Source organism: Microtus oregoni, unplaced genomic scaffold (genome assembly GCF_018167655.1).
Source record: "Microtus oregoni isolate MIOR12 unplaced genomic scaffold, Mior012 000025F_ref0000491, whole genome shotgun sequence".
Lineage (NCBI taxonomy): Eukaryota > Metazoa > Chordata > Mammalia > Rodentia > Cricetidae > Microtus > Microtus oregoni.
The window spans coordinates 20494418-20519604 of record NW_024543084.1 but is presented as its reverse complement, the minus strand read 5'-3'; the positions used below and the strand labels follow the sequence as shown (position 1 = coordinate 20519604).

At 51.6% G+C, this 25187-nt stretch overlaps 1 protein-coding gene across 4 annotated transcripts; it reads left to right on the top strand.

Moving 5' to 3' along the window:
* Positions 1–492: 492 nt before the first annotated feature.
* On the top strand, positions 493–22205 carry Lhx6 (LIM homeobox 6). Of its 4 annotated transcripts, none has more exons than XM_041674656.1 (10): positions 493–1065; positions 2230–2301; positions 2680–2862; positions 3223–3344; positions 11256–11476; positions 13858–13958; positions 14159–14254; positions 14432–14606; positions 17857–17960; positions 21333–22205. In XM_041674656.1, exons 1-10 carry the CDS (start codon positions 601–603, stop codon positions 21351–21353), a joined length of 1560 nt encoding a protein of 519 aa, XP_041530590.1. In that variant the 5' UTR covers positions 493–600; the 3' UTR covers positions 21354–22205. The 4 variants fall into 4 exon arrangements, with proteins under 4 accessions (XP_041530590.1, XP_041530591.1, XP_041530592.1 ...); XM_041674658.1 differs by having other exon boundaries at positions 929–1065; positions 2150–2301; XM_041674657.1 differs by lacking the exon at positions 17857–17960 and having other exon boundaries at positions 495–1065.
* The last annotated feature ends 2982 nt before the right edge of the window (positions 22206–25187 follow it).

Below are 25187 nucleotides of genomic sequence, written 5' to 3'. Positions count from 1 at the left end.
AGGTCTCTGCCTTTCCCTAACTTTCAATATTGCTAGAGCACCATAGAAGGTAGAAAGTGTAGCGAAGCGAAGTGAAGGTGGATGTCCCCAGCAATTCCTTAGGGGAACTACCCTCCCACTGCCACCAACACACTCTGTTCTGACCTCCGTTCTAGTCAGTCCTTAGGAGCTAGTATAGGCTCTGGTTGTTCTGGAGCAGAGATTATCTTTGCAGGAGAGTGAGGAGTGTGGAGATGTCCGGAATCTGAGGGATTGGTGTTAGCAGGTAACCATTTGCAGCCACATGTACACAAATGTGCCGGGCTCGGCACGGTATCAACAGAGTGTGGCTTCACATGGAATCCAGCTCTGCAGATGGGCTGACCACGGATTCCTCTCGCACTTACGAACCGGCTGTGCGAGGGCAGTGGGTGCCCTTGAGGGAGAGGCGGTAGTAGGAGCTGTGAGGATGTAAGCCCGCCAGTGTCTTTGTATGTTAGCATGTTCCCAGAGTCTCTCTGTAGCGCTGAGTTTCAGCGTGTCTCTCTGTGTGTATGTCTCTGAGTCTCTGCCTCCTTGTGAGTGTCTCGCTCTTCTTAGCGGGGAGGGGATTGGTCACGCATGACTCATCTTGAACGGAGCGGGGCTCCAGCGGCAGGGCGGTCGTCGCCGCAGCTGGAAGGGGAGGAGGACGAAGAGGAGGAGGAGGAAGAGGAGGAGGAGGAAGAGGAGGAGGAGGCAGCAGCGGCAGCCGCAAAGGCAGCTGCAGGGACCTCTCCAAGTTTGTCGGGACCTTCTTCGGAGGAGGCAGTGGCGCCGGCAGCCAGGGAGGCCGGGACTGCGTTCAGGCCGGGGGCGGGGGCTGAGGCTGGGCCCCGGGCTGCGGGGCCCGAGCCTCTGCTCTCCAGCTCTCTCAGCAGCCTCTGCCCCCAGGGCGCCCGAGGCCCCCCTCCGCGCCGCTCGCGGTGCTGTGCGCCCGCAGAGCCCTCCGCTTCCGTGCCGATGTACTGGAAGCATGAGAGCGCCGCCCCGGCACTGCCCGAGGGCTGCCGCTTGCCGGCGGAGGGCGGCCCCGCCACTGACCAGGTGAGCTAACTGGAGAGTGGGTGAGCCTCTACGGTCTCGAGGCCAGCGGGAACCAGATTCAGATCCGCCGGGCCCAGTGGCGGGCAGTAGCAGGGAGGAGGGGTGCTGGGTGAGCCCGAGGAGTGTGTGCCTGCGAGTGTGAGAGCGCGCGAGCGGGTGCGGGGGGGGGGGGGGGTCGCGGAAAGCGGGAACACATTATGCAAATGTTGGAGGAATTTCTCAAAAAGCGATTTAGCAAAGACATAGGCGAATCAAGAGGAGGCGAGGCCAGTATTGTCCGTCTGAATAGGCGCTGATAGCGCCGATGCGCCAGGGGTTGTGCCGGCGCAACGCTGAGAATCCCGACGCCCGGCCGGTCCCGGGCGCTCCGAGAGTCTGGAGGGTTCTCTTTCATCCTCCAGGAGGCCTCTCTTTTCTCTTTTTTGGCCTCATTTCATTTGCCGATCTCGCCCTCTTTGGCTCCAGGCTTCCCTTGGACTGGCCCTTCCAAAGGCGTTTGAATCGGTGTCAATATCCCCGCTTCAATTTCGCGGCGCGCGTCGGGCGGGAGGGCGGATGCTCCCAGTGCTCTGGGTTTTATTTTTCTCAACCACCACCACCACCACTACCACCACCACCCCCATCTCCTTTTTATTTTCTTTCTTTCTCTCTTTTCTCCTTTTTGCATTTTGTGCCTAGAGTAGGAGAAGGGAGGGGTGAAGGGAGAAAAAAATTCGATTTTTAATTACTACCATTAAAAAATCAAATTTGCAATTCTTTGGGCGGCCTGATGGATCTCACTGATTGACAGTTGGAATTGACACTCTGGCTACCTCTTATCTTGGGCATTCACGACAATTTCTAATTGCAGGTAGTTTGTGTGTGTGCGTGTGTTTTTTTCCCCCCTCAGAGGCTTGGATTGCAAAGGAACTAAGCGATTACTTCAAGAGCCACGGGTTAAGTGCAGGGAGAGGGGGAGAGAGAGGGAAAAAACCCAATCCAAATTCAAATTGCTTCATTAGAGAGACACCGCTTTTGTGGGGAAGGGCTTTAAATGCCCACTACAAAGTTAGGACTCATTGTTCGCCGCCGGTTTATATAACAGGCGCGGGGAGGCGCTGGGCTCTGACAGCTCCGAGCCAGTTCATCAGCCGCCGTCGCCTGCATTCCCTCCCCCTCCCCCAGGTGATGGCCCAGCCAGGGTCCGGCTGCAAAGCGACCACCCGCTGTCTTGAAGGGACCGCGCCGCCTGCCATGGTGAGTCCTTTCGGCTCTGCTTTCGGCCCCGAGTTCCCCCAAGAACACAGGCCAGGGCATCTCTGGCTCAGTCTTCTGGCTATCAACCTCTACCCCTGCGCTGGAGAATTGCCGATAGGAGCCGCCTCTCTTTGAACCTTGCTTTTTCTGGCCTGGAATGTGGTCTTTGGCTACTTTCTGCACCCAGGATACACTGTGTTAAAAGTTGGGGGCCGCCCCTTCTTCTCCAATAGGTCCTTTCATTCTTGTCCTCCAGCCTAGGGCGAGACATCCCTGGCACATTTCTTTGCCAGTTGGTGCGCAAGGGAACCAGATTTGTCTTTACGGCAACTCTGGGTGTCCGACTTAGTGCGCTTCGCTTCCTCTTTCCCATTTTAGGCTCAGTCAGACACCGAGGCCCTGGCAGGCGCTCTCGACAAGGACGAAGGTCGAGCCTCCCCATGTACGCCCAGCACACCGTCTGTCTGCTCGCCACCTTCTGCCGCCTCTTCCGTACCGTCTGCAGGCAAGAATATCTGCTCCAGTTGCGGTCTCGAGATTCTGGACCGGTATCTGCTCAAGGTGAGTCAGGATAGGTGTTGCCTGCACGTCGGCGAGCGTGAACTGCAGCAAAATCCTGGGGACCGCAGGGAAGCAACGCCCTTGCCAGGTCCATTTTATTTGGCGTCCTAGTTCAGCAGCTGATGGATTGAGCAGCTTTGGTCAAGTGTGGGAGGTCTCCTTTTGCCCTGCGTTTCAACTAGAAAATAGAGTGTATTTCAATTTCCTTGAGCCTCCGTATTATAGAAGAAAACTAGGCAAGCCATACGCCCCTTCTGAGCTTCAGTGTCTCTCTCTGTAAATGAGGCTGGGGAGGCTGGGGGCGGGAGTGAAAGAGGCCCGCGCTGAGCCGACCCCCCTCCACCTCCGCCCCCTCCCCAGGTCAACAACCTCATCTGGCACGTGCGGTGCCTCGAGTGCTCCGTGTGTCGCACATCGCTGAGGCAGCAGAATAGCTGCTACATCAAGAACAAGGAAATCTACTGCAAGATGGACTACTTCAGGTAGGCTGCGGCGGTTGGGCCAGGAAGTGCTGGTGCACGCAGGTCTAGCACAGGCGTATCTAGGCTACTAGTGTGGCCTGTGTTCTCCCATTCCTGAGCACTGCCGTCCCGAGCGCAAAACGTGGCTGGGGCACTGGCCTAGCCCTCCTGCTCTGCACGTCTGCTTAAACAGAAGGCTCCAGATAAAGAACCGGTACTAGCACGAATTCGGGTGGACGATCTGCCTCGGGTTCCTGCAGTCTGACGGACCCCGGTCGTGGTTCTGGCTCGGTCTGTGGTCTTTTCAGAGTCTCGGGTTCCAGTTGTGATTTATCGAGCTTTGACGTCCGTGGTTCTGGCCGGGATGGGTCCGGCTCTTAGCCACCACCCGTCTGCATCTCTAGCTTTAGTTACAACTTGAAAGCAAGTTGTGCCGTGGCCTGTCCTGGGAGGGATCCTAAGTTAGGCTCGGGACTCTTGTTTTAGCTTTGCTTGGCTCTCGGTTTGGGGCTCATATCTGCTCCAGCCCCAAGCTCCAATGCCACATCTCCAACGCTAGCCCAGCTCCTTGGCACTTAATCTTAGGCACCAACCTCGATATCTGCCTCTGCCTCAACTTATGCGGTGATCGCTTTTTGAATCTGGGTCATGACTAGGTCCCAGACTCCTGTTCCCCCCACTGCTCGGCCATCGTTTCTGTCCAGGCTTCAGCCCTGCCTAGGTTTAGGTTCTAGCTCTGGGCCCCCAGACCCGCTCTCGCTTTCAGAGCGCGGCGTTACATTCTACCTGGCTACACTCTGTGCTGCTGCGGTACCGAAAGCATGTTCCCTAGCGGCTTATGATCCATCGTTGCTGGTTGCGTGGTCTCGCAGGGCCTTGACCTTTCAAACTCTTGCAGGCCCCTAGTTTGTAGGCACACAGCAGGCGCCTGCTGACCGGGCCACGGGTCGAGGTCAAGGCAGTGCCCAGGGGCACGACGAAGGATTTGCCAGATCTAGGCAGGAAGTAGAGAATCTGCTGGAGAATGATGTGGAATTGGTTCTTCGGAGCAATGCCTTCTTTCAAATGTTTTCCGGAAGTGGATAAAGCTGCCCTATGATATACATTCCCCTACACACAGACACAGACACACACACAGACACACACACACAGACACACACACACACACAGACACACACCCTTCTCTTTCAAGAGAAGTCCTGCCTGATTCAATCTTCCAGGGAGGACCTCGGTTCCAGAAAGCTTATAAGTCAGGGAATGTGGTGGGTGGCCACCCTCAGACTCTTTGAACCTCCAGGGACCTGGAAAGAAGTCCTTGAACCTAGGGGGAAGTTAGCAGCATGTGGGACTGCAGTTCTCCAAGAAACCAGGAGAAGCAGCCTTTTCCTTCATGTTGTGGGTGGGGGTGCTCTGCCTGCCTGCCCTTCAGGGAGTCTATACGGTCTGGAATCTGCAGTGGTGCTGAAGACATGTCATTGAGCAGGGTCAGGGCATATGGACAGTGGGTATGTTCCGTTATAGAAAAACGTGTGCCTTGCTATTCGCAAGTGAGCCATGACAGCATAGGTCCTGCGCGTGACTATGGAAACTTTGTGCGTGCCCGGCCGGCCCCCGTGGTTTGCAAGGTGCTCAGGACAGGGGGCACATCTGGATGGGGATGTGGGAGGGCAAGCTGGGGTAAGAGGATTGGGACTTCATTTTCCCCCAGGGGTAAAGGTGGGTGTGAAGACAGAGCTTTCAGCCGAACACTGCTGTGCATGTATGCCTTGTGTGGTGTGGAACAAAAGGATGAGCTCCTCTGTCTGATGTTTTATTGATTTAGTTTGGACAGAAAATGTATATTACAGCTGTTTTTTAGTCACTTTCTGCTCTAGGCCTAACTCCTATTAGGGAGAGGGGAGAAAACTGTTTGGGATCCCTTTGAACAAGTCAGCTACCAGGGAGCTCAAGAACCCACCAAGCCAGTGTCTAGGCCTTGCATTATAGAATAATGGCTGGGCAGGTGCCTTCTTCTGGCTGTTCTGATGACAAGGGCCGGGATAATCTTACCAACCTTATCCTGTGTCGGAATTCCTTCCCATTTTCTACATGCTGACTTGAGACTCCTTGGGTGTCATGCTCTCCAAAAGCTTGAAGGACTCGCCAAAACTAGGCTCTTGATCCCATCATTTATAGCCCCCACCAATCCCTGTTCCACTGAACTAGGGTGGTGGATGGCATGCACAGCCAACCTGAGCAGAGGCAGGAGATAGAGCTCTGTGAGGCTAATTATGACCTTGGGCAAGCCACAGCCTCTCTGCTCTGTTCCTTTCCTAAGATGGTCTCCTGAACCAAGGAGGCCACCAAGAGGGAGCAGTCTCCATAAAGGCTCATGAATGGCAGTGAATATGAATGTTTCAGTTATAGCCATTATGGCCATTGGCAGGCTGGGTGCCAGTCTTGAACCTGTGTTGGCATTTCCCCAGCCTGTCCAGCTGGGCCATTTCTGGGAAGAGGTTCTAACTGATATCCCTTTTCCAATGACAGGCAATCTCAAAACAAAACCAGATCCTAAGTTAAGAAAATAGCGTGAATAAAGCTCACTTTGCCCAAAAGCGAGGGTAGAGCTGGGAATTTTCAGATCCCTTCTCTCCCTGCCAGTCTCCATACAGGCGCAAGTCATCTCTGGCAGCCTCACCAGTAATAATAAATAATAAAACCCACGACAGGGAGAGAGAAGGCTGTAGAGCACCAGGCAAGAACTATTGTCTGCCTGAGCAGCAACAGAGACTCTTCCCAGAGGGTTGAATAATGGTGTGTGGGAGGCAGAATTCCCGCTCAAGAACTGGGGCTAAGAGAAGGCCAGACATGCTCCTCCAGGCCTCTGCTTCCTGAACCAGGGTCAAGGGTCTGATGGGGTGTGGACTGAAGTATTCTGCCAAAGGGAGGCAAGAGCTTCCAACAGGGCAGAGGAGACCGGTGAGGAAGAGCATGCCCAGGGTCCCAAGGAGTGGACACTTTGGGCTCCCAAGAGTGTCTAGCCTCTGACCTTGTCCCCACAAAAGGGTTTTATCCCAGATTCTATCTCCTCTCTTCCCCTTCCCTAACATTAGTAGATTTTTCTTCAGGCTCCATTGGCAGAGTGGGGTGTTGATGGCTCAGAAATTAGACAGAGGTCGGGGGGGGGGGGAAAACTCCAAGTTCAGCAGGGAGGGAAGTTGCAAAGCATGGGGGGAATTGGCGAGTCGGCTGCTGCTTTGGACTTATTTCACTTGTGGGGGGAAGTTGGTTTCCCCCATGATGTGCCCTTGGCCAGGTTTCTGGAGATTTTGGCCTCAGTTTTTCTTCTCCAGAGAACTCACCAGCCATTGTGAGTTCAACTTGATTCTCCACCTCCCTGCTACTTTTGGCAAGATGTGGCTGAAATGTAAAATCACCAACAAGGAAGTGAGGAAGTGGGGTTTGCTTTAATTTCTGTACTTTTTTAGTGGGGGGCTTGAAACTACCCCCAATGCATGTGTTTCCCCCCCCCCACACACACACATGAACTGAAGAAGATTTTGGTGTATGTGTGTGTGGAGGGGGTCTCATATTCCTTTTGTGGAGCATTCATTTTTCCATTACCATCAACAAACACACCCCAGAGCAGCTCAGTGTGCCTACCTGCAGCTGTTGCCCCATGGTCTGCTTGCCCTCGGAGCGCTTGTGGTCTCCTAGAACATTGTGCCCATTAGAGGCAAAGAAGACCAGTGTGCTAGGAGAAAAGCCCAGGGTTGCCCAATGATTGGGAGCACACAGTGAGGCTACCTAACCTCTTATCTGTATTCTGTATCTCATTTAATCACGTGATCCACCCAGTATGATACATTATGAGAGGGGAAACTAAAGCTCTGAGGAATAAGATAGGCTCACTAATAAGTGGTAATGCTCAGATTAAACACCATAGCCACCTGGCTCTAAAACTTCTACCTCTAAGTGTCCCTATGCCTCTTCTACAGTCAAGATACAGCTGCCACTTTCTGCAATTGTAAGGCACATAGTCACGGCAAAGACCTCTCTCTGCTATCGCCCTGATTCTCATCAATTTTCCCGATTCACATAAAGAGCACCCACTATATGCTTGTATGGCCCCAGGGGCAGAACAGAAGTAATCTTTTCAGAAGTTGGTAACTAGCAACTTTCCTGAGACCAAGGACCCTGGCCCTTATCCCTTTTCTCTTTGACAATGGGAAACAGAGAGTTATAGGGATGCGGCTGAGAGCCTTAGCGATCCAGGGCTAACTGAAGTTCCTATTCTCTGCTTGGCTTACAACTCTTGGTTGGGGGTGGGGGGTGGGGGGAGGCAGTCTTCTCTGGCTTTCCACCTTGACTCCAAGCTCTGTCTCTGGACTTCAGCCCCTTTCCTCAAAGCTAGGGTCCCAGGGGAGGCTAAGAGCCTGGACTCCAGCCCCTCACCACGTGCAGAGAGGCCCAGCAGCAACCAGCTGTTGGGGGACAGATGTTGGGGGGGGGATGGAGAGAGCTGGGAAAGAAGGAGCCTAGGGCCAGGACCTCCAGTCAGGCTTAGGCTGCTGTTTAACCTTTTAATTGCTGGTTCTACAACCCTTTTCTTTTTAAGGGTTTTGATAGAAAGGACAGGAGGGGAGGGAAGAAGGGCTTCACTTTCAATCCTCCCTGTTCACCTCAAGAAATCTATGGCTTTCTGTCTTGAACGTCTAAAACTCAAAATAAGTGAACTCCAGTTTCTTTCCGTCTTAAATGTAAGAGACCCCACCCTGAGCTTCGTTTCCCCATGTAGAAGCAGTTTAGTAGGTGGGGAAAGGAATTCCAAAGGGCTTGGGTTTTTTTTTAGAGGCTCCTTCACCCAACAAATATGAGCATCTTCAATGTGTCCAGGGGAAGTAGGTCTAGAAAACTGGAAAATGAGTCTGACCTGGTCAAGGGTGCAGTTCCGCCTACAAAACCGGCTAACCGGATTTCTGCTTTCCGCTGTGGGGAGAGGGCTTGTTGGTACTCCTCTGTCCGGCACCTCTCCATCCTCAAAGCTCGTCAGGTCCTTTCCGTCTCCGCGTCCCCGCGCTGGAACCCTGGTGGAGAAGCGCAAAAAATTCAGATCTCACACCGTGAGCGGGGGTGTCAGTAGAATCATCCCCCAAACCCTTAGGCAACCCCTCCACAGCTCCCAAGCATCCCTTTCTTGAAGTTTCGTTGTCTTTGCCGCCGACGCTGATTTTCGCTGCTTCCGGAATAGACCGGCTGGATTCTCTCTCGAAGCCTGTCGGGCAGAAATTTGTAGGTTTGTCAGACTTGGATCGTAGCTTCCCGTCGCTCTTTCTTGGGGAGACTTTGTATCTCGGGACACAATGCATCTAAACACAGCCACCATTTCTCCATGCATCTAATTGGAGGAGGATGGTTTGGTTGACTGGGCCAATTTGTGGCGCTTCAGTTTAGGGCTGAAGACAGCATTTGAAGTTATGTGCAGAGGGTGTGAATGTTGCTGGCGAGTGGATTACTGGCGGCACTTACCCTGGAGCGAGGGGATGGGGGTACTATGACCTATCTCGGTAGGCACCAAAGCCGGTGAGTCCCTGGGAGACTGGGACCAGGATCCCATGGAGTCAAGTGTGGGGATCGCGTGTGCTGGGTGCAGAGGACCACAGCCAAAGGCTGCTGCTCGGATTGCCAGCCCTTCCCTACTCTGCCTTTCCTCCATCTCCCATTGGCACTTCTCAGAATTTACTTCAGGACTGGGCCAACATTAGACCAAGGTCAATACTGTCCCTCTCTGGGATGCCAGGTGTCCTTATTTCCATTCCTGCTGCTCCTAAGTCCTTCAGCACCGCGAGAGGACCTCAGCTGCCACCATGAACTCTGTGTTGTGCGGAATAAGTCAACTGCGGTTTTCGAATCTCTGACTCCAGGGGTGATAATAAGTTTTGGAGTCTGTAGTTCACTGGTTCCAGCAAAGATGATGGGGTGCACTGAGCTGGGAGGGGTGTGCTTAACAGGAAGCAAAAGCTCTGGGAAAGGCTGGTTGTTCCATCATCCCAAAGTACAAACAATAAAGCCTGCCTCCCATGGGTGGCCAGAAAGCGGTTTCATTGGGGCTACCACCAGCAGAACTGGGGGTGGGATATTGACAGAGTCTCCATTTTCTGAGGGATTAGGAATAGAGACTACAAACTGTTCTAGACACCCCCACAAAGAAGCCATGATTTCTGAGGTCACGAAAAGCATCTACTTGGGTGGGGTAGGTGTTTGATTAGGCAAAGGGCTGAAGCTCAGCCTGAGCAAACCTAGAGGCGTGGGCAGAGTCTCTGGACTCCTTTTGTACCAGAGATTAATGTTGTGGAGTTTGTGAGAGAGTCCGAGGTGATGAATACGCTGCATTCCAGCATTTCCAACAGCCAATAACTTGAATTTGTCAAAACAGGCAATACCACGGTGTGACTGGAGTGAATTGTGCTGGGCTGTTTATCCACACACAGCAGTGTGAGTGTGCTTTCCAGAGGAAAGGTGCTGGCCTTGGAGACAGAAACACAAATCCTTTGGGTATTCTTAACCCATCTCCAAGAATGCCAAGGACAGAAGGGGCAAGCCAAAGATCCAGACACTTAAAGAACAGCGTGATCAGTGCTGGTGGTGTGAGCAACTGGTGGTAGGCTCTGGGGGAAGGAATAACCTGCAAAGGCCTGGGGCTGGGAAAATGTTGGGGGTGGAGAGAACAAGAAAGGACTGAAAATGAGCTTCAACTGTGGCTTGTTCAGGGTGGGAGATACTGAAGATTAGGAAAGAGGTGGCCCGAGGAGGATGTGGTCTGTTGGGTTTTGTAAATCCAAAGCATCTTGGACTAGACCCCAAGGATAGCATGGAGCCACCAGAGACTTTAAAAGCAGGTCAGGGGACAAGATTCTGTGTTCATGCTAAAATGTTAGCTGCCGACTTCATTGTGGATGATACATTGACACCAATCCTGGAAAGTAGTAGCGGAGTGCAGATGGGGCAGAGAGAGGAGCCTGATGGGGACCAGGCCAGGAAAGACAGCAGTGGGGAGGGGTGAGAATGTAAGGGTCTGATATCCACGCTGGAGGGCTGGGTGATTGCTGGTCCTGCTTCCTGGATAAGAGTGTGCACCGGAGGAGACAGGCTTAAGCAGGTGAGGTAGCACTTCAAGGGACTCCCAGCCTGGGATCCAGGCTGTAGCAGCCTAAAAGCCCCCATGAAAATAGCAGAGAAAGGAGGGGAAGTGACAAACAGACATGCAGAATGAAAAGAAGACATAAGGGACAAGGGAACATTTGATCTAGACTTTTTTTTTTCCAATTAGTATTAGGATGTCATGGGCTCCAGAGTTCAGGACTGCTTGGGTTGACTGCAAGGCACTAAGCTCATAGTAGCAGTCATTGCTATGGTCATCTTCATAGCTCAGATCAAGGAAAATAAGAAGTAAAAGCAATTCAATGATCTGTGGGGTCTCAGAGTCAGTGAGGGCATGCAGATGTATCCTGAGGAAAGCTTCCTCTTGGAGTCAGGCCTGCTAGGGTCCCTGTCCTTGTGTGGTGTGTGACTCAGCCTGTCCTAGGTCCTAGATTCCTGATCTCTTCTTCTGCAAAATGAGAACTGAGACTAAACTCTGTGAAGCATTAGAATCTTGCAAGGCAGGCAATGCTCAAAACTTTCCCTGTTTTGTACTGTAGGGTTTTCCTAACACACATAGAATATCATAATGAACACATATACAAATGTTAAGTGATTGTTGAGAATATTTGAGAGATTCAGTAAAGCAAGAAGAAAATAAAAATCTCACTCTCAATCACTTCTTGATGGGACTTGGATGCACGGGAGTAAAGGATTCAAGTGTAGGGTAATTGCCACGTGAACCCAGGGCAGTGAGTGCCCTGAGCGATAGAGTGGGAGACTTTCTGAACTTTGTCCCCCTTTATCCCACAGCCGATTTGGAACCAAGTGCGCCCGATGTGGCAGACAAATCTATGCCAGTGACTGGGTGCGGCGGGCGCGCGGCAATGCCTACCACCTGGCCTGCTTCGCCTGCTTCTCCTGCAAGCGTCAGCTGTCCACCGGGGAGGAATTCGGCCTGGTTGAGGAGAAGGTGCTTTGCCGCATCCATTACGACACCATGATCGAGAACCTCAAGAGGGCCGCGGAGAATGGTACCCAACCCGTCCTACCCAGCACCTACTCCCAGCCTTTTCCCACCATCCCTAGCACCTAGGTATGGTCCGCACAGTTGTACCTGCTGAGCGGTCCTTGAAATATCTGAAAGTGGATTGGGGGGCGGGCGCGGGGAGGTTACACGTGGAGCATGCGCTCTGGCTCCATTTGTGTGGTCTCTACTGGTCCTTGCACGCAGCAGCCTACAAGCGCATTGGCCTGTGGAGCATCCTACCCCACCTGCCAGCTATCTGGGCAGTCCTTTCCACGTCCTTATGGGTCACAGGAAGCCAGAGGCTAAGGGTGGCTCATCCTGGATCAGGGGTTCTGAATATAAAGGTTTCGAAGACAGGGCTCCACCATACAATGCCAACAGCTGAGGTTTTCCTTTTTCTCTAAGGGATTTTTCCTGCCCTACATTTGTGCAAGATATCTAGATGATGGTCTAGAATGTTCCTTGAATCTCCTCTGGCTCTGACATTATGACCTTTCTAAGACAGCTATCTCAGGATTAGGGTGAAAATCTTCCAGCATGCCAGGGGGGTTGGGGTGATGTATAAGGGGAGGTGGGGGACCCTAGTGGATCTGTGGGCAGAGGCAGCATAGTTCTGCTCTCAAATGTGGCTGGCTGTGTAAGTCCTTACAACACTTTTAGGAGCTTTGTGCTATCCGTAGCTAGGAAAGAAGCAGAGGTTATTTACGTCTAGAAGGTCTGCTGGAGCCCTAAAGCCCAGTGTTTTAACTATCATAACATAGCACACTACACTATGATACTTCATCCCTATGCTCCAGAACCCCTTCAAGAGCCAGGAGACTCCTGAGATGTGCTTGTCTCTGTTTCATTTTTCCCATCTAAAAAAATAGGCACAGTAGCCCTTAAGCTGACTGATTTTCTTGGGATATTAATATTGCACAGCTCCTCTCAAGGAGCATGGACCTCCCTACCTCAATGTCTGGGTACCAGTGGAGGGCTAGTCAGGGACCAGCAGTTCCTGGCCATGGCCTCACCCAAGGTCATCACTTTCCCCTGCTGGGATCAGTAGCTAAATGGGGAGCAACTGAACTTGGGGCACATTGAAGTTTCCTGTAGTGCTGGACAAGTCGGCAGTGGAGCTGGGTGGGAAACTCAGGAGTCAGAGCTTCCTCTACACCATGGTTAATCAGTAAACCACAGGCTCCTTTCACTCCTGGACCACCCAGGGCCACCCTTAGTCATGGTCTGCAGATGACATCCTATGCAGGACAGCTTGAACATGGGGCTTCTGGTCACCCACCATCAGCATTAGCCATCGCTTTTAAACAAAACAACACCCACATTCATTACAGAAAAATGAGGAGAAAAATGAGGAGAAAGTTAAGAAAACTTCGAGATGTCGTTACTCCCTGTTTACATTCCCAGTTTGTTCTTTGTACATATAGTTTTTCCCTTCTGCATAGTTCTTTCCCCCATTAAAGTGTTACAACAAATTGTGAGCAGAGGTTATCCCTGAGTGGCAGAGTCACTGGTAACTTTCCCCTTCTCAGTGCTTGCCAGAGTTTTGGGCTTTTGATAAGAACAGTGTATTATTTTTGTATTCAGAAAAATGAAGTATTAAAATGAGAATATATCTGCTGGTTTATAATCATAGCTGCAAACGTTCTATAAAATAGACAGTACCTAAGATATGTTCTAGTTAGTAAACCATACTTTGGAGAAGGTAAAATGTAATTCTTTTAAATACTTCAAAAGTTGCTGGGCGTGGTGGCAGACACTCCCAGCACTCTGGAGGCAGAGGCAGGTGGATCTACATGAGTTAGTGACCAGCCTGGTCTAAAGAGAGAGTTCCAGGACAGCCAGGGCTACACAGAGAAACTCTGCCTCCAAACACCAATAATAATAATAAATAAATGAAATAAAGAAAGAAAAGAAAAGAAAAAGGCACTGAAATACCGAAAGTAAAAAGTCCCCACAGTGAAACTCTTGGAGGTAGGCCACTGGAACTACTGGAACCTTCCCACGTCTTCCCTTCCCATTGTTTCTGTGAAATTGGGATTGTAGCTTCTGCAACTGCATGCTTTTGTTTTTATCTCCACCTTGGTTTCCCTCCAGCTTACCTAGGAGGGACGATAGGGTCAGACAGGCGCCAGATCTGAGATAGAGAATCTGGGGTTCCCACCCAGAAGCTTTCTTCTTTCTGAGCCTTAGTTTCCTCTCTTTAAAAAAAAAAAAGGCTATAGTATTGGGAAGAGCTCTAGGCTGGGGACTATGACCTTGGGATCCCAGCTCCCAGCCACCTCGCTCCTGACCCTTCCAGGGACAAGCTCCCCCCCACCCGGTCCTTTCCAGGCTGCCACTAGAAGAGATGGGGACGCGTGGTCAGCCGCTTCTGTCGCCCCCCAGGGAACGGTCTCACGTTGGAGGGGGCAGTGCCCTCGGAACAGGACAGTCAGCCCAAGCCGGCCAAGCGCGCGCGGACGTCTTTCACCGCAGAGCAATTGCAGGTAAGCAACCCCGACCCTTCCGCTAGCCCGGAGACGAGTGGGCGGGGCCTCTGAGTGGGCGTGGCTGTGTGGGACTGGTGACTCCACCGCCTCTTGCGGGGACCCGCGGGAGGCCGCGCGGGCAGAACTGCCTGGGGCGTGGCCTCGGGCCCCGAGACTCTGATTGGGCGGAAGTCTCAGGGCCCTCGTGTGCTCCGCAGGTTATGCAGGCTCAGTTCGCGCAGGACAACAACCCCGACGCGCAGACGCTGCAGAAGCTGGCGGACATGACGGGCCTCAGCCGCAGGGTCATCCAGGTGGGGCTCCAGGGTCTCGGCCTTCAGGTCTGGGGCGGGCCTCGGGGCGAGCGCTGGAGCTCGTAGCGGAGGGTCGCGGGTGCACGTGGCCGACCCTCTCCAGTGTGGCCTAGGTCCCCTGGCGGCACGGCTGACCCTTTTCCGCGATTGCTGAGACTGCGGAGGCTGTCGTTCCAGGTGTGGTTTCAGAACTGCCGAGCGCGTCATAAAAAGCATACACCGCAGCACCCGGTGCCGCCCTCAGGGGCGCCCCCATCCCGCCTCCCCTCCGCCCTGTCCGACGACATCCACTACTCTCCGTTCAGCAGCCCCGAAAGGGCGCGAATGGTCACCCTGCACGGCTACATCGAGAGTAAGTGATAGCAATTCTGGGGCCGCCGGGCCTGTGGGGAAGGGGACGCTGAGAAGTGCTCCCCGGTTTGTTGGCGGGGTGGGGGGTATCTGAAGACTAGTGGATAAAGATGGGGGGCGTGTCAATTTCCCCGCTCTTCTTTAGTGGGTCCGGCCCTTGGTAGAGGAAGCAAATAGCAAAACTTCAAGCAGCCACTGTGTATGTGCGTGGGATGGGGCAGGACAGCCTATAGGAAAGATGCCAGGTGGGAGTGTGTGGGGATGCTGGAGCCAGAGGAGCATTGCCTCTAAGCAAGCTGAGCTCCGAAGGATGGGCTAGACTTAGGGGAACTCAAAGTGGGCAAACCCTGGCTCAAAGGGCATCCTGGCATGGGCGCATTTGGGGAGCAGAGGCCAGGATGGCATGATCACCCAGGGCTGTGAGGCCTTTGGACAAGTCGCAGACTCTCCTCCAACCCTTCCGTTTCCTCATCTGTGAACTAGAATAGCGATACTGCCTGTCAAGGATATTGAGAATTTAGTGACATGGGCATCCATCAAATGTGTACTCTGAGTGCCTCCTGTGTTCTTAGCACTGAGATAGAAGAGTCAGTAAGTAGGTCAGAATTGCACTGCTCCTGGGACTCACATTCCAGTGACGAGGGACAAATATCTCCATCCCAGTCTGTCCCTCTCTTCCTCCTCCCTCCTTCCTGGAGTCCATGTGGGCAGGATAGCAAGTGGTCCCAATAGGGACAGTAAGGGTAGGATGTGGGTGGGCGGTGAGCACTAGAGGGTGGGTGGGTCATGGCGAAACGATCTTGAAGCTGGAACCTGAATGAGTGAAGGTATGGACTGGATTTCTGAGAGCCAAGCAGTCACTGAGAGCCAAGTGAATCTGCTACTGAGCAGGTGCTTATTACAGAGTCTCTTTCCCTTTGGGGTCATTTCCTCAAGCTGGGTATGACCAAAAAAAAAAAAAAAGTCATACACACGCATACTCTCAAGCAATCATCTGTGAACTCCAACTAAAGGGGAAAAGACAAACTCTTACTTAGAGAGCACCTGCCTTGTGCCCGAGGCAATACCTTCCGAGGCTCTGAACATCATTGGTCATTATTCCATTACACAGACTAGGAAACCAAAGGGGCTACTGTTAAGTTCCAGGAACTCGAATGACTGAGTGTGGACTGTGGCATTGTAACTGCCTGGGATCGAGCTACGAAGCTCCTTCCTAGCTTGGGGACACTGGGCAAATTTCTTAGCTTCCTGGATTGCTAGACAGTTTCCTCATTCGTTAGAACTGGGGCAGTGAGGGTAGCCCCCCTCAAAGCAGTACTGTGGGCAACACTGAGATAACTGACTTAACGGCCCCATTTAGCACGTACAGGCTAAGCATCAGCTGCTTTGGGATGCAAGGGGCAGAGCCCTCTATGCTGTGCCAGGCTGCCAGCTGGCACTGTCTCTAGACAGTTCCATTTCTGAACCTTCTCACCAGGAGGGACACTTTCTCCCTTTTGTTTCTAAACAATGACTTAATGTCCAGCCTGAATAACACCTATTAAACACTTGCTGAAGGTGCCAAAGACTAGGGACTCTCTTGGCAGCCAGCTAACACTTGGTGTAGAGCGGTAATGGGTCTAGGTGACTTCTGTCGGGAGTGGATCAGGACTCTGTTCATGTATTCTGCTGATCAAGCCTAGATTTGTCTTTGATTCTAGAGGAGTCAGGACATGTGCACCTCTGCTGAGTGACCAAAGGACAACCTAGCCGTTTGCTTTGCCGTGAACTGAAGACAAGAAGTCTTGGGTTTTCTAAAATGTTAAAGCTGTGAACTTAGAGGGTTTAGAAGTGGACCCAAGCCCTTCCATTGACAGTCAACTAATTTCAGTGCTTTGAATCTAATTTAAATAATTAAAAAAAAACATTGCAACCAGATTCCAGAAAATGTACAGACACAGTTATTTGAGTAATTTGAAGCTGTTCAGAAATGTCTTTTAAGAATTAAATAGGATTGCCTTACCCTGCAGAGGAGAGAATGGTGTCTCAGGCACAGCAACTTGGCCCAACTGACTTATCGCTTGCAAGTGTCTGTTTAGGCATCATTGTGAGCAGGCAGGGCAGTCTGCAGAAGAGACAGGCAAATGAATGCTTAGCTATAGTGGTAAGCAGGCCGAAATGTGTGAGAGATTTGGAACAGAACCAATAATAAACTTTTCTCAACAGTTTTAGATGTTGGAATAGGGTACGGAAGTTCATTCAACCAACATTTAAAGAGTACCTCACAGGCATTGGGGAGATCACTCAGCAGTTAATGGTACTGGCTGCTCTTTAGGAGGATGAGGGTACCAGCTGGAGAGATGGCTCAGAATTTGATCACTGGCTGATCTTCCAGAGGACCCTAGTTTAGTTTCCCAGCACCCACAGGGCAACTCACAACTGTCTGGACCTCCAAGATCTGACACCCTTGCACAGACATACGTACAGGCAAAACACCAATGCAGATAAAATAAAAATAAAATTTTTAAAAAGAGGATAAGGGTTTGATTTCCAAAACTCACACAGCCGCTCAGTACTGTCTGTAACTCCAGTTCCCCCATGGGCACAAGCTCATGCAAGTAGTGCACAGACATACATGCAGGCCAGGCACCCATATGCATAAGCTGAAATAAGAAGAGTGCCTTGTGAATTCTATGCTCCATCCTAGGTACCTGAAAGCCAGTAAGGTCAGGTGTGCATGGGGAATGTCATAGAGCTTGCATTCTAGTTGATGAAGAGACAGTATTAAAAGAACAATGAAATTATATGTAAGTTGGGTGACTAGGGCTAGTCAAGAAAAAAATGAAGTGCAGTCAAGAAAAAAAAAAAAAAGAAAGACGGGCCTGTTTGTTGGGCTGCAGTTATAAGCAGAGCAGTGAGGACAGGATCTCCTAGGAGACAGTTCATAACCTGCCCTTGTTGATGTTCTGGAAATCAGAATGTGTGGGTGAGGATCTGAATAGATGGGTACATCCTCTTTGCAGGAGGGCCTCAGGACATTCGTATAGGAATGTTGACATTCCAGTGAGCTGGGCTGTAGCACAGGATAGAGTCCTACACATACATAGCATTGCAGCCGACTCATTTGGGACTGTTCCCAGAGCCCCCAGGTGGCAAGCCACAAAGCTAGAGCCCTGGGTTAATGATCAGGCGTCAGCTTTCTGAGCACACAACAGGTGGGGATCCTGTGTGGTGCCTGGGGAAGGGGCTCCAAGGCATCCTCTCGTCCACAGGTCAGGTACAGTGCGGGCAGGTGCACTGTCGACTGCCTTACACCGCGCCCCCTGTCCACCTCAAAGCCGATATGGATGGGCCGCTCTCCAACCGGGGTGAGAAGGTAAATGGAGCCTGGCTGTTTCTGGTGGGTCAGAGCCTTCCTGCTGGGAATGGGTTTCTGGCAGTATTCCCTGTGACTGAATGGGTACCATGTCGTGCTGTGGCAGATCACTCAGGCCCCCAGTGTGTCCCCAAGGCAGTCATCAGAGCAGCTTGTTGTGTGTTTCATGTGCTTGACTTCTCTGAAGTTGTCCTTGTAGCCCTGTCCCACCCACTGGCAGCGAAACCATCTTACTTACCTACTCTGAATTTACTCATGCTTGGAGGTTCTGGAGAGGGTTTCTGTCCTACACCGTTCCACTTCCTGTTTCGTATCCCTTTTTTTCTATTCACTTCTGTGTGTTGGCAGTACCTAGTTGTCTAGGGCCGGTGGAAGCTCATTCCCCCTGGGAATGACAGGTGAAAGTAGCTAGGTCTACTTTAGATGTAACCAGCAGTGGGTAGGAACGTCGTCTCTAATAGTGAGTCCTTAAGGCCGTTATCCCCAAGAAGCTCCTTATTTCAGCGCTCCCAGGAAGAGAAGCCCACATGTGACCCAGGGTCCACTGGCAGGGCCTTCTCTGTAGTAGCGAAGCTTTGGTCACTCCAGGATTAATACTGAATTTAGTAAAGGGTACATAGATGTCGCTCAATCTCGTGGCTTGGTTTAATCTTGTCCACAGGTGAAAGTAGCTAGGTCTACTTTAGATGTAACCAGCAGTGGGTAGGAACATCGTCTCTAATAGTTAGTCCTCAAGGCCGTTATCCCCAAGCAGCTCCTTATTTCAGACGTGGAGAGCCTGGATGAGGGGAAAGTGGTGAGAAACAAAGCCCTAAGGATGCTAGGTGGGGACCTTGGACTTTAGCAGGCATCTGGGTGATGGTGGTCCTCAGTGGAACTGGGTAGGGTGATCACGGGGGAAGCAGGAAGCTCTTGGTGTGCCTGGGAATCCCAGAGGCGGCTTGGGAAGGTGCTGATCCTCAAACCAGGGGGAATGAGCGCTGGAGGCCAGCATGAGTGGTGCTTGGGGAAGAGAACAATCCTGAGGAAAGGTCTTCCTCACTGCTTTCTGAAACCTGCTGTGCACAGGGCTTCCTAGGAGGTGGGCGCCATGGGGCAGGGGTTGGAGGGTGGGGGTCCAGATGGCCCAGCAGGATGGTATAGTAGCATTGCATGAGACTGTGGTGAGCATGCTCCAGGAGGATGAGAACTGCTGACTGTGGAGCCTAGCACTCTGTACCTTTATAAAGTTAGCACTTTATAACCTTGAGGTTAGCACTTTATACTGGCTGACATCTCCCAGCTGCCTTTGGTGTGGGCATGGCCTTCTCTTTTTCTTTCTTTTTGGTGTTTTGTTTTTGTTTTTTGAGACAGAGTTTCTTTGTGTAGCCTTGGTTGTTCTGGCGCTCACTCCATAGACCAGGCTGGCCTTGAACTAATTCACAGAGACCCGCTTGACTCTGCCTCCTGAGTGCTGACTTGAAGCTGAACTCGACACTGGGACTGCACAGGGAGAGCACATAACCTCTGCCCTCAAAGGCTCTGTGGTATAGATAGGTTTTGGGCAGTTACATTGTAGGGTGATGGAGCAGACAGAATGGGGGACAAACATGACCCCAGAAGATTCAGAAGAGGGAGTGACAAGCTCAAGGGGAGAGGCAGGGAAGAGAAGGGCATCCATGTCAAAAGAGCAGCTGGTCCAAAGGCATGGAGAAGACAGAGCTAGAAGGACCGCTGATGCTCAGTGTGGTTGAGGCCCAGGAAGGTAGGGGAACTGGTAGAGGCCCAGTCCCTGGAGTCAAGGGTTTGAGTCAGGAGCTGCAGCAGTGCACAGGGTTGAGCTCAGAGGAAAGCCTTTGTTTCTCATATGCTGAGCTGAGCTGTGGTTGTGTCTGGTTCAGTTTGAAAGATGAGCCAGGCTGGGTGATGGCAGCTTGGCTCTAGGTTCTTGGCCTCTGGGTTTGTTTGTTGAGCCAGAATCCCTCACTCTGGGCTGTGTCCCCAGTTTTGTAGCCAGAAGCTCTGTGGTACAGTGTGTGTCCTTCCTTCATGACCTATTACCCTCTTGCTGTCAGGCCTGCTTGACAGCTCCTGAGCACCTCTGCTAGCCACAGCTGCTCATGCATGTGCGTGCAGTCTGCCGGCTACACATGTAGGGCGGGACAGACGACAATTTTAGCTTTCTCCCAAGTCCTTCTGGGAAACCTCTGAGGATACCAGAGTCTCCTTGGTGCTGGTTCACTTGTTCACACTAGTGCTGGCAGCCAGGCAGTGTGGCGCACACCTTTAATCCCAGCACTTGGGAGGCAGAGGCAGGTGGATGTATGTGAGCTCAAGACCAACGTGGTCTACAGAGAGAGTTCCAGGATAGCCAGGGCTGCAAAGAGAAACCTTGTCTTGAAAAATAAAAGCCAAAAAAGAAAGAAAAAAAAGAAGGACTAATGCTGTCCTGGCCAGCCCTAATCATTGGAGCACCGTGGAGCTTCCTATGTCCACGACAACATCATTTGGCCCCACATACCTGTTAAGTTCCGAGAACTACATTTCTTCCTGGTCATATACCCTGATCCCATAGCTCTAGCATGTAGAATGGTCTTAGAAGTCAGGGTTGGTTGGCCTCCATCAGGTGGAAGGAATGCAACCTGCAGAGAAAGGTCTGACCAGAGTTATTTCCTAATAGGAGCTCAAAGCCAGGGGTCTGAAGTTTAGGCCCAGAGGAATGCTTTGTCCGGGGCTGGGTGAAGCAGAGTATGACCTTCTGAAGTCAGGTGACCCAGAGTCCCAGATCAGCCACCTCCTCCCCAGAAGACCTTGAAGTACAATTAGCCTCTTGTGACTTGAGTTTCTGCCTCTGCTAAATGGGGCTCTAATCGTTTCTGCCATCCTACAATGCTGTAGAAATGGGAGGCAGTGTGTATGAAGAGCCCACACAGGTGCCTGGTGCACAGAAGGTACTCAGCAGCTCTTGCTTATCAACATCTTCTCAGTGCTCCCCTACATGTGGGAGATATGGATGCCTGAAACTGTGACATGATAAGGCTCAATTCATAATTGGGCAAGTCAGAGATTAATAAAATGGCAAATAATAGAACAGTCACAATATGCTGTGTATCTGTGCTGCTTTGTTCCTGGGGTCCAGAGAAGAGCACACAGTGGCTCTCCGCTGCTGCTCTTGTTCAAGAGACTTTGCCATCCCTACTTACACATGAGGAAACGGGCTAGGAGAAGGGAAGTGAGCTGCCCAAGGTCTCACAGGAAGTAAATTGAGGGATGGGGTTTAAGCTTAGGTCTTAGCTCTGGAACCCCACCATTGTTCTCCAGGCCTTGAGGTCCCCTGTGCTGCTTGGTGGGAAACGCACCAGCTCAGCCACGTGTGTTGCCCTTCTCTTGCAGGTCATCCTTTTTCAGTATTAACGCTACCGGCACTTGCGCATCTGTCCATGGGCACCGCACAGCTGCCCCTCAGCCGCTGAGATCAGCATCCAGCTGTGGCCAGGGATCCACCTCTGCATACACTCTCACCCACTGCCATCCTACCCTCTGCCAGTGGTCACCCCAGCCCAGGCCCGGTCTTTCCCTCCCCTGCCAAGAACCAGAACCCACCAGGAGCAGCAGAGACCCTCTCTGAGAAGGCAGGTTCCCAGAAATGTGGCATCAGCATGAAAACAAGCAGCCTGCCCTTCCTCATCAAACAGGAATCATCGCTAACGTCAACTGATCACAGCAGCAATGGCAAACTGAGTCGCGAGTCACCAACAGTCTCCTACTTCACAGGTTTTCTTTACCCCACATTGGCCTTTATTTACTACTTTCTTAGAACCATCTCTGAATTCTGAATAGCCAACAACCCCCAACGTTATATACTCTGTTGCTTTTGTCTGGAAAACTCTACAGTGTTTGTGGGATGTCCCCAAAGAAAAGCTATGTTCTAATTTTATCATTTCCATCTGTCTGGTTATGTCAAGTTAACTCAGAAAAAGAAGAGATCCTGACCAACCCTGAGAGGCCCAGTAGGGCGGAGATGGAGGCCTGCCCAGATGAAGAGGCAGAGGGGCAGGCAGGGGTAGATGCCAGAGAACACCCCCCATTGGCATGGAGGAGTGGGACTGGGTACACTGGACTTGGTGGGGTGCTAACCGTTTCAGCTACCCAGCAGGAGTCAAGGCAAGGATGTGTACCATCTGCATAGTGACACTGCTGAATGTTTGGGTGGGCTGGCATCAGGGACCCTTGTAGACCACTTCTCAGTCCTGAGAGGAGGGCCTGAGCCAGTCTTCTCTGGGGGTGGGGTGGGGTGGGAACAGAATCCAGTGAAATGGTGGTCCAAATATTAGTTCTGATTCATGCTGGAGTGAAGAGAGGTGCCCATGGCCTCAGTGAGTAGCCAAGCCCAGGATTTCAGCCGGCACCTCTGCAATTTCCCCAGCAACTCTGAGCAGAGCCAGCTCCACCCATGCTCCACCCATTCCTGAGAGCAGAGGCCAATTCCAACTAAAGGCCTCAGGGTACACAGGGCCCCTTCTGTTTTCAGGGGGTGCCCATTTGTCCCACACTTATCCTGTGATTACAGAAGCACTTGGTGGGCTGATGCACTTCTCACATGAGGCTGCTAGCGGCTTGTTTTCGCCGGAGTCCTCCTCCTTGCTTTGAGAAGGAGACTCCAGGACAGGGAAGGCAAGTTCCTAGAATGAATGCAGTTGCTGTCCTTACTTCACCCATGACAGACATCGCTAATCTATCACAGCACTCTATCTCATGGAGTCTGGATAAGGTTGCAGAATCCCCATGCTTGAAATTAGCACTTGATGAGAAGCACTGTGCTATTTGCTGTAGGACCTGGAGGAGGGTTAGGCATGGGTGCCGCCCCGGAAGGGAACTTTCATCATTTCCCTTCCAAAATTGTCAGCTGACTGAGGACAAAGAGAAAGCACCTCCCAGAATGCTGTGAGCGTGGTTCAGTTCGGAACTCAGGCAGTAGCCTGAGCCAGGCACTGACTCAAGCAGGAGGAACCTGGCCTGATCTGGCTTTGGGGAACCCAGATCTTTCCTCTGATTTTGCTCCTAATGATCAAAACCCCAATTGCAACCATGTGGGAAGTGGCCAGCTGAACCCAGGTCACTGGTCCCCACTCTGCCTTGAGCCTTCCCCCGGGGTCTAATTTTTGTGTGGATCACGTGGCAGTAGCATGTTGCAGTTCAGATGTCTCCACTACCCTGTTCAGAACAGCCTGGGAATGTACAGGCCGACAAGGCTATTTATTTAAATACACACAGAAAAGGGGGGAACACACAAACGGAAAAAATAGTAAGCACTTTTTTTGTAAACCAATGTCTGTTTTGTTACATACCTTTCATGTCGTGCTTTGTAAATGTCTTATTTGTGTAATAAATAAAGTTAATGCAAGTAGAAGTGCTGGCACTTAAATCCAGAATATGATGGGATTCCATTTCTTTCTTGCTCTTCGGTTAAGGACTTAGGTCTGAGCTGCCGGATGGCGCCATAGCCCAGGCAGTGGAATGTGCTGAGGGACGGTGACTGGTTTCTTCTCTAACATTGTGTCATCCCGTGGATTGACTGCTTTGTGGGAAGCCAGGCTGGTTGTTGACCTCTGTTCTGCTCTCTGAATACCAACTGTCTGCTGTGTTCTGTGCTGCTCTGCCTCAGAGAAACCTCAGTCTGGCCAGTGCTGTCCACAGACATTCCTCTCATATGCTGGGGAACAGAGGGGAGGCATTTGAGCTGGATCCAATCCAGTAAGATACACGGAATAGGTGAAACGGGAAAGTGTTGGGGAGGGCACGGAAGAAGAGAGACAGGGGTCCTCTGGGGAAGAATCCAATATGACGGCTCCAGCTTGAGCACAAGACTGACTCATGATGGCTTAGTCAGGTTCTAGGGCTACCACATATGCTGGACAGTGGTCTGGTGGTTGTCGGATTCATTCCTCTGGAAAATCTTGTTCAAGCCAAAGCCCCAGGCGTAGAGACTCAAGCTGCCTATAGGGTATGGATGCTTTCCTTACCTCCTGGAGCCCTTGTGAGACAGGGTCTCTTGCTGAATGTGGAGCTCATCGATTTGGCTAGAGCCGCTGGCCAGCAAGCCTCAGGATCCTCCTGTTTCCATGTCCCCAACACTGGGATGACAGGCACATACTACTGTGCCTGGTGTTTTACTTGGGTCCTAGGGACCACAACTAAGGTGCTCGTGACTGTGTGGCAGCTGAACCATCTCCTCAACCCTTTACCCCAACTCAACCCTCCTCAACCCTCTACGCCCAACATTATTTCTGCCTCTCCAGTCTGTTTTAAATTCTATTTGGATATGACAGAAAGTATACACTTTGTCTGTGTACACGAATATGTATGTTTCTTTGCTAAGTGTACCTTCTGTTTTGAAGACCCAGTTTGAGAACTACCGATGGAGCCCCGCCTTATTAGTTTTCTAGGGTGTAGCAAAAGCCTTAGAAGGAAGAGATGACTTCCCCAGGTCTACTGCATGGTGCAGCTAGCTTGAGGGGACCGAAACCTCCCTTGACTGGTGGCTCTCCTCCAGATCCACTCTGAATTCCTAGTTTGAGGGTTTTTTTTTTCTCTGAAGATCTCAGAAATCTATCCTTAACCTGATCTCTCTTCTGTCTCCACAGGGTAGCTTGGGTAAAGCAGCGATCATAACCTGGGGTCCGAAGGGGGGTCTCCTCCATGGACTAGTCATGCAAACATAGAGGATGCTTGGGGCCTTTACCATTCCCTCTTCTGCACAGCTAACAAATGTGATCTCTGGGGTGATGATGTGCACAGTGCACAGATTTACTTTTCTGTCTGTTTTTTATATTGGTCCTCACTGTGTAATCTGGGTTGGCTCTTGCATGTGTGGGCCTTCTGCCTTACTCATCAAGTGCTACGATACAGTGGCACAGATTGCCATTTCAGGTCAGCATTGAACCCCGCCAGGTGTCACCTCTCCAACTGTCTCCCTGGAGTCACTGTGGTCTTCTGTTGTTTTGAGCATTCTTTGAACTGTTTTATAGATGCTGGAAGCTGAGGCTCAAAGAACTGACCTGCCCAGAGTTGCATGGTGGGTGGCTGTGACCGAACTGAGATTTGAATCCTGCACAGATGCCAAAGCACCTTGTGGATCCAGTACCCAGAGGGAAAGGCGGTCCTGGGGGAAGGTGCCATCGCTGAGATGAGACCTAGTGAGTCACCAGCCAGTCACATTTCTCTGAGCCACAGATTCCCCATCTGCAG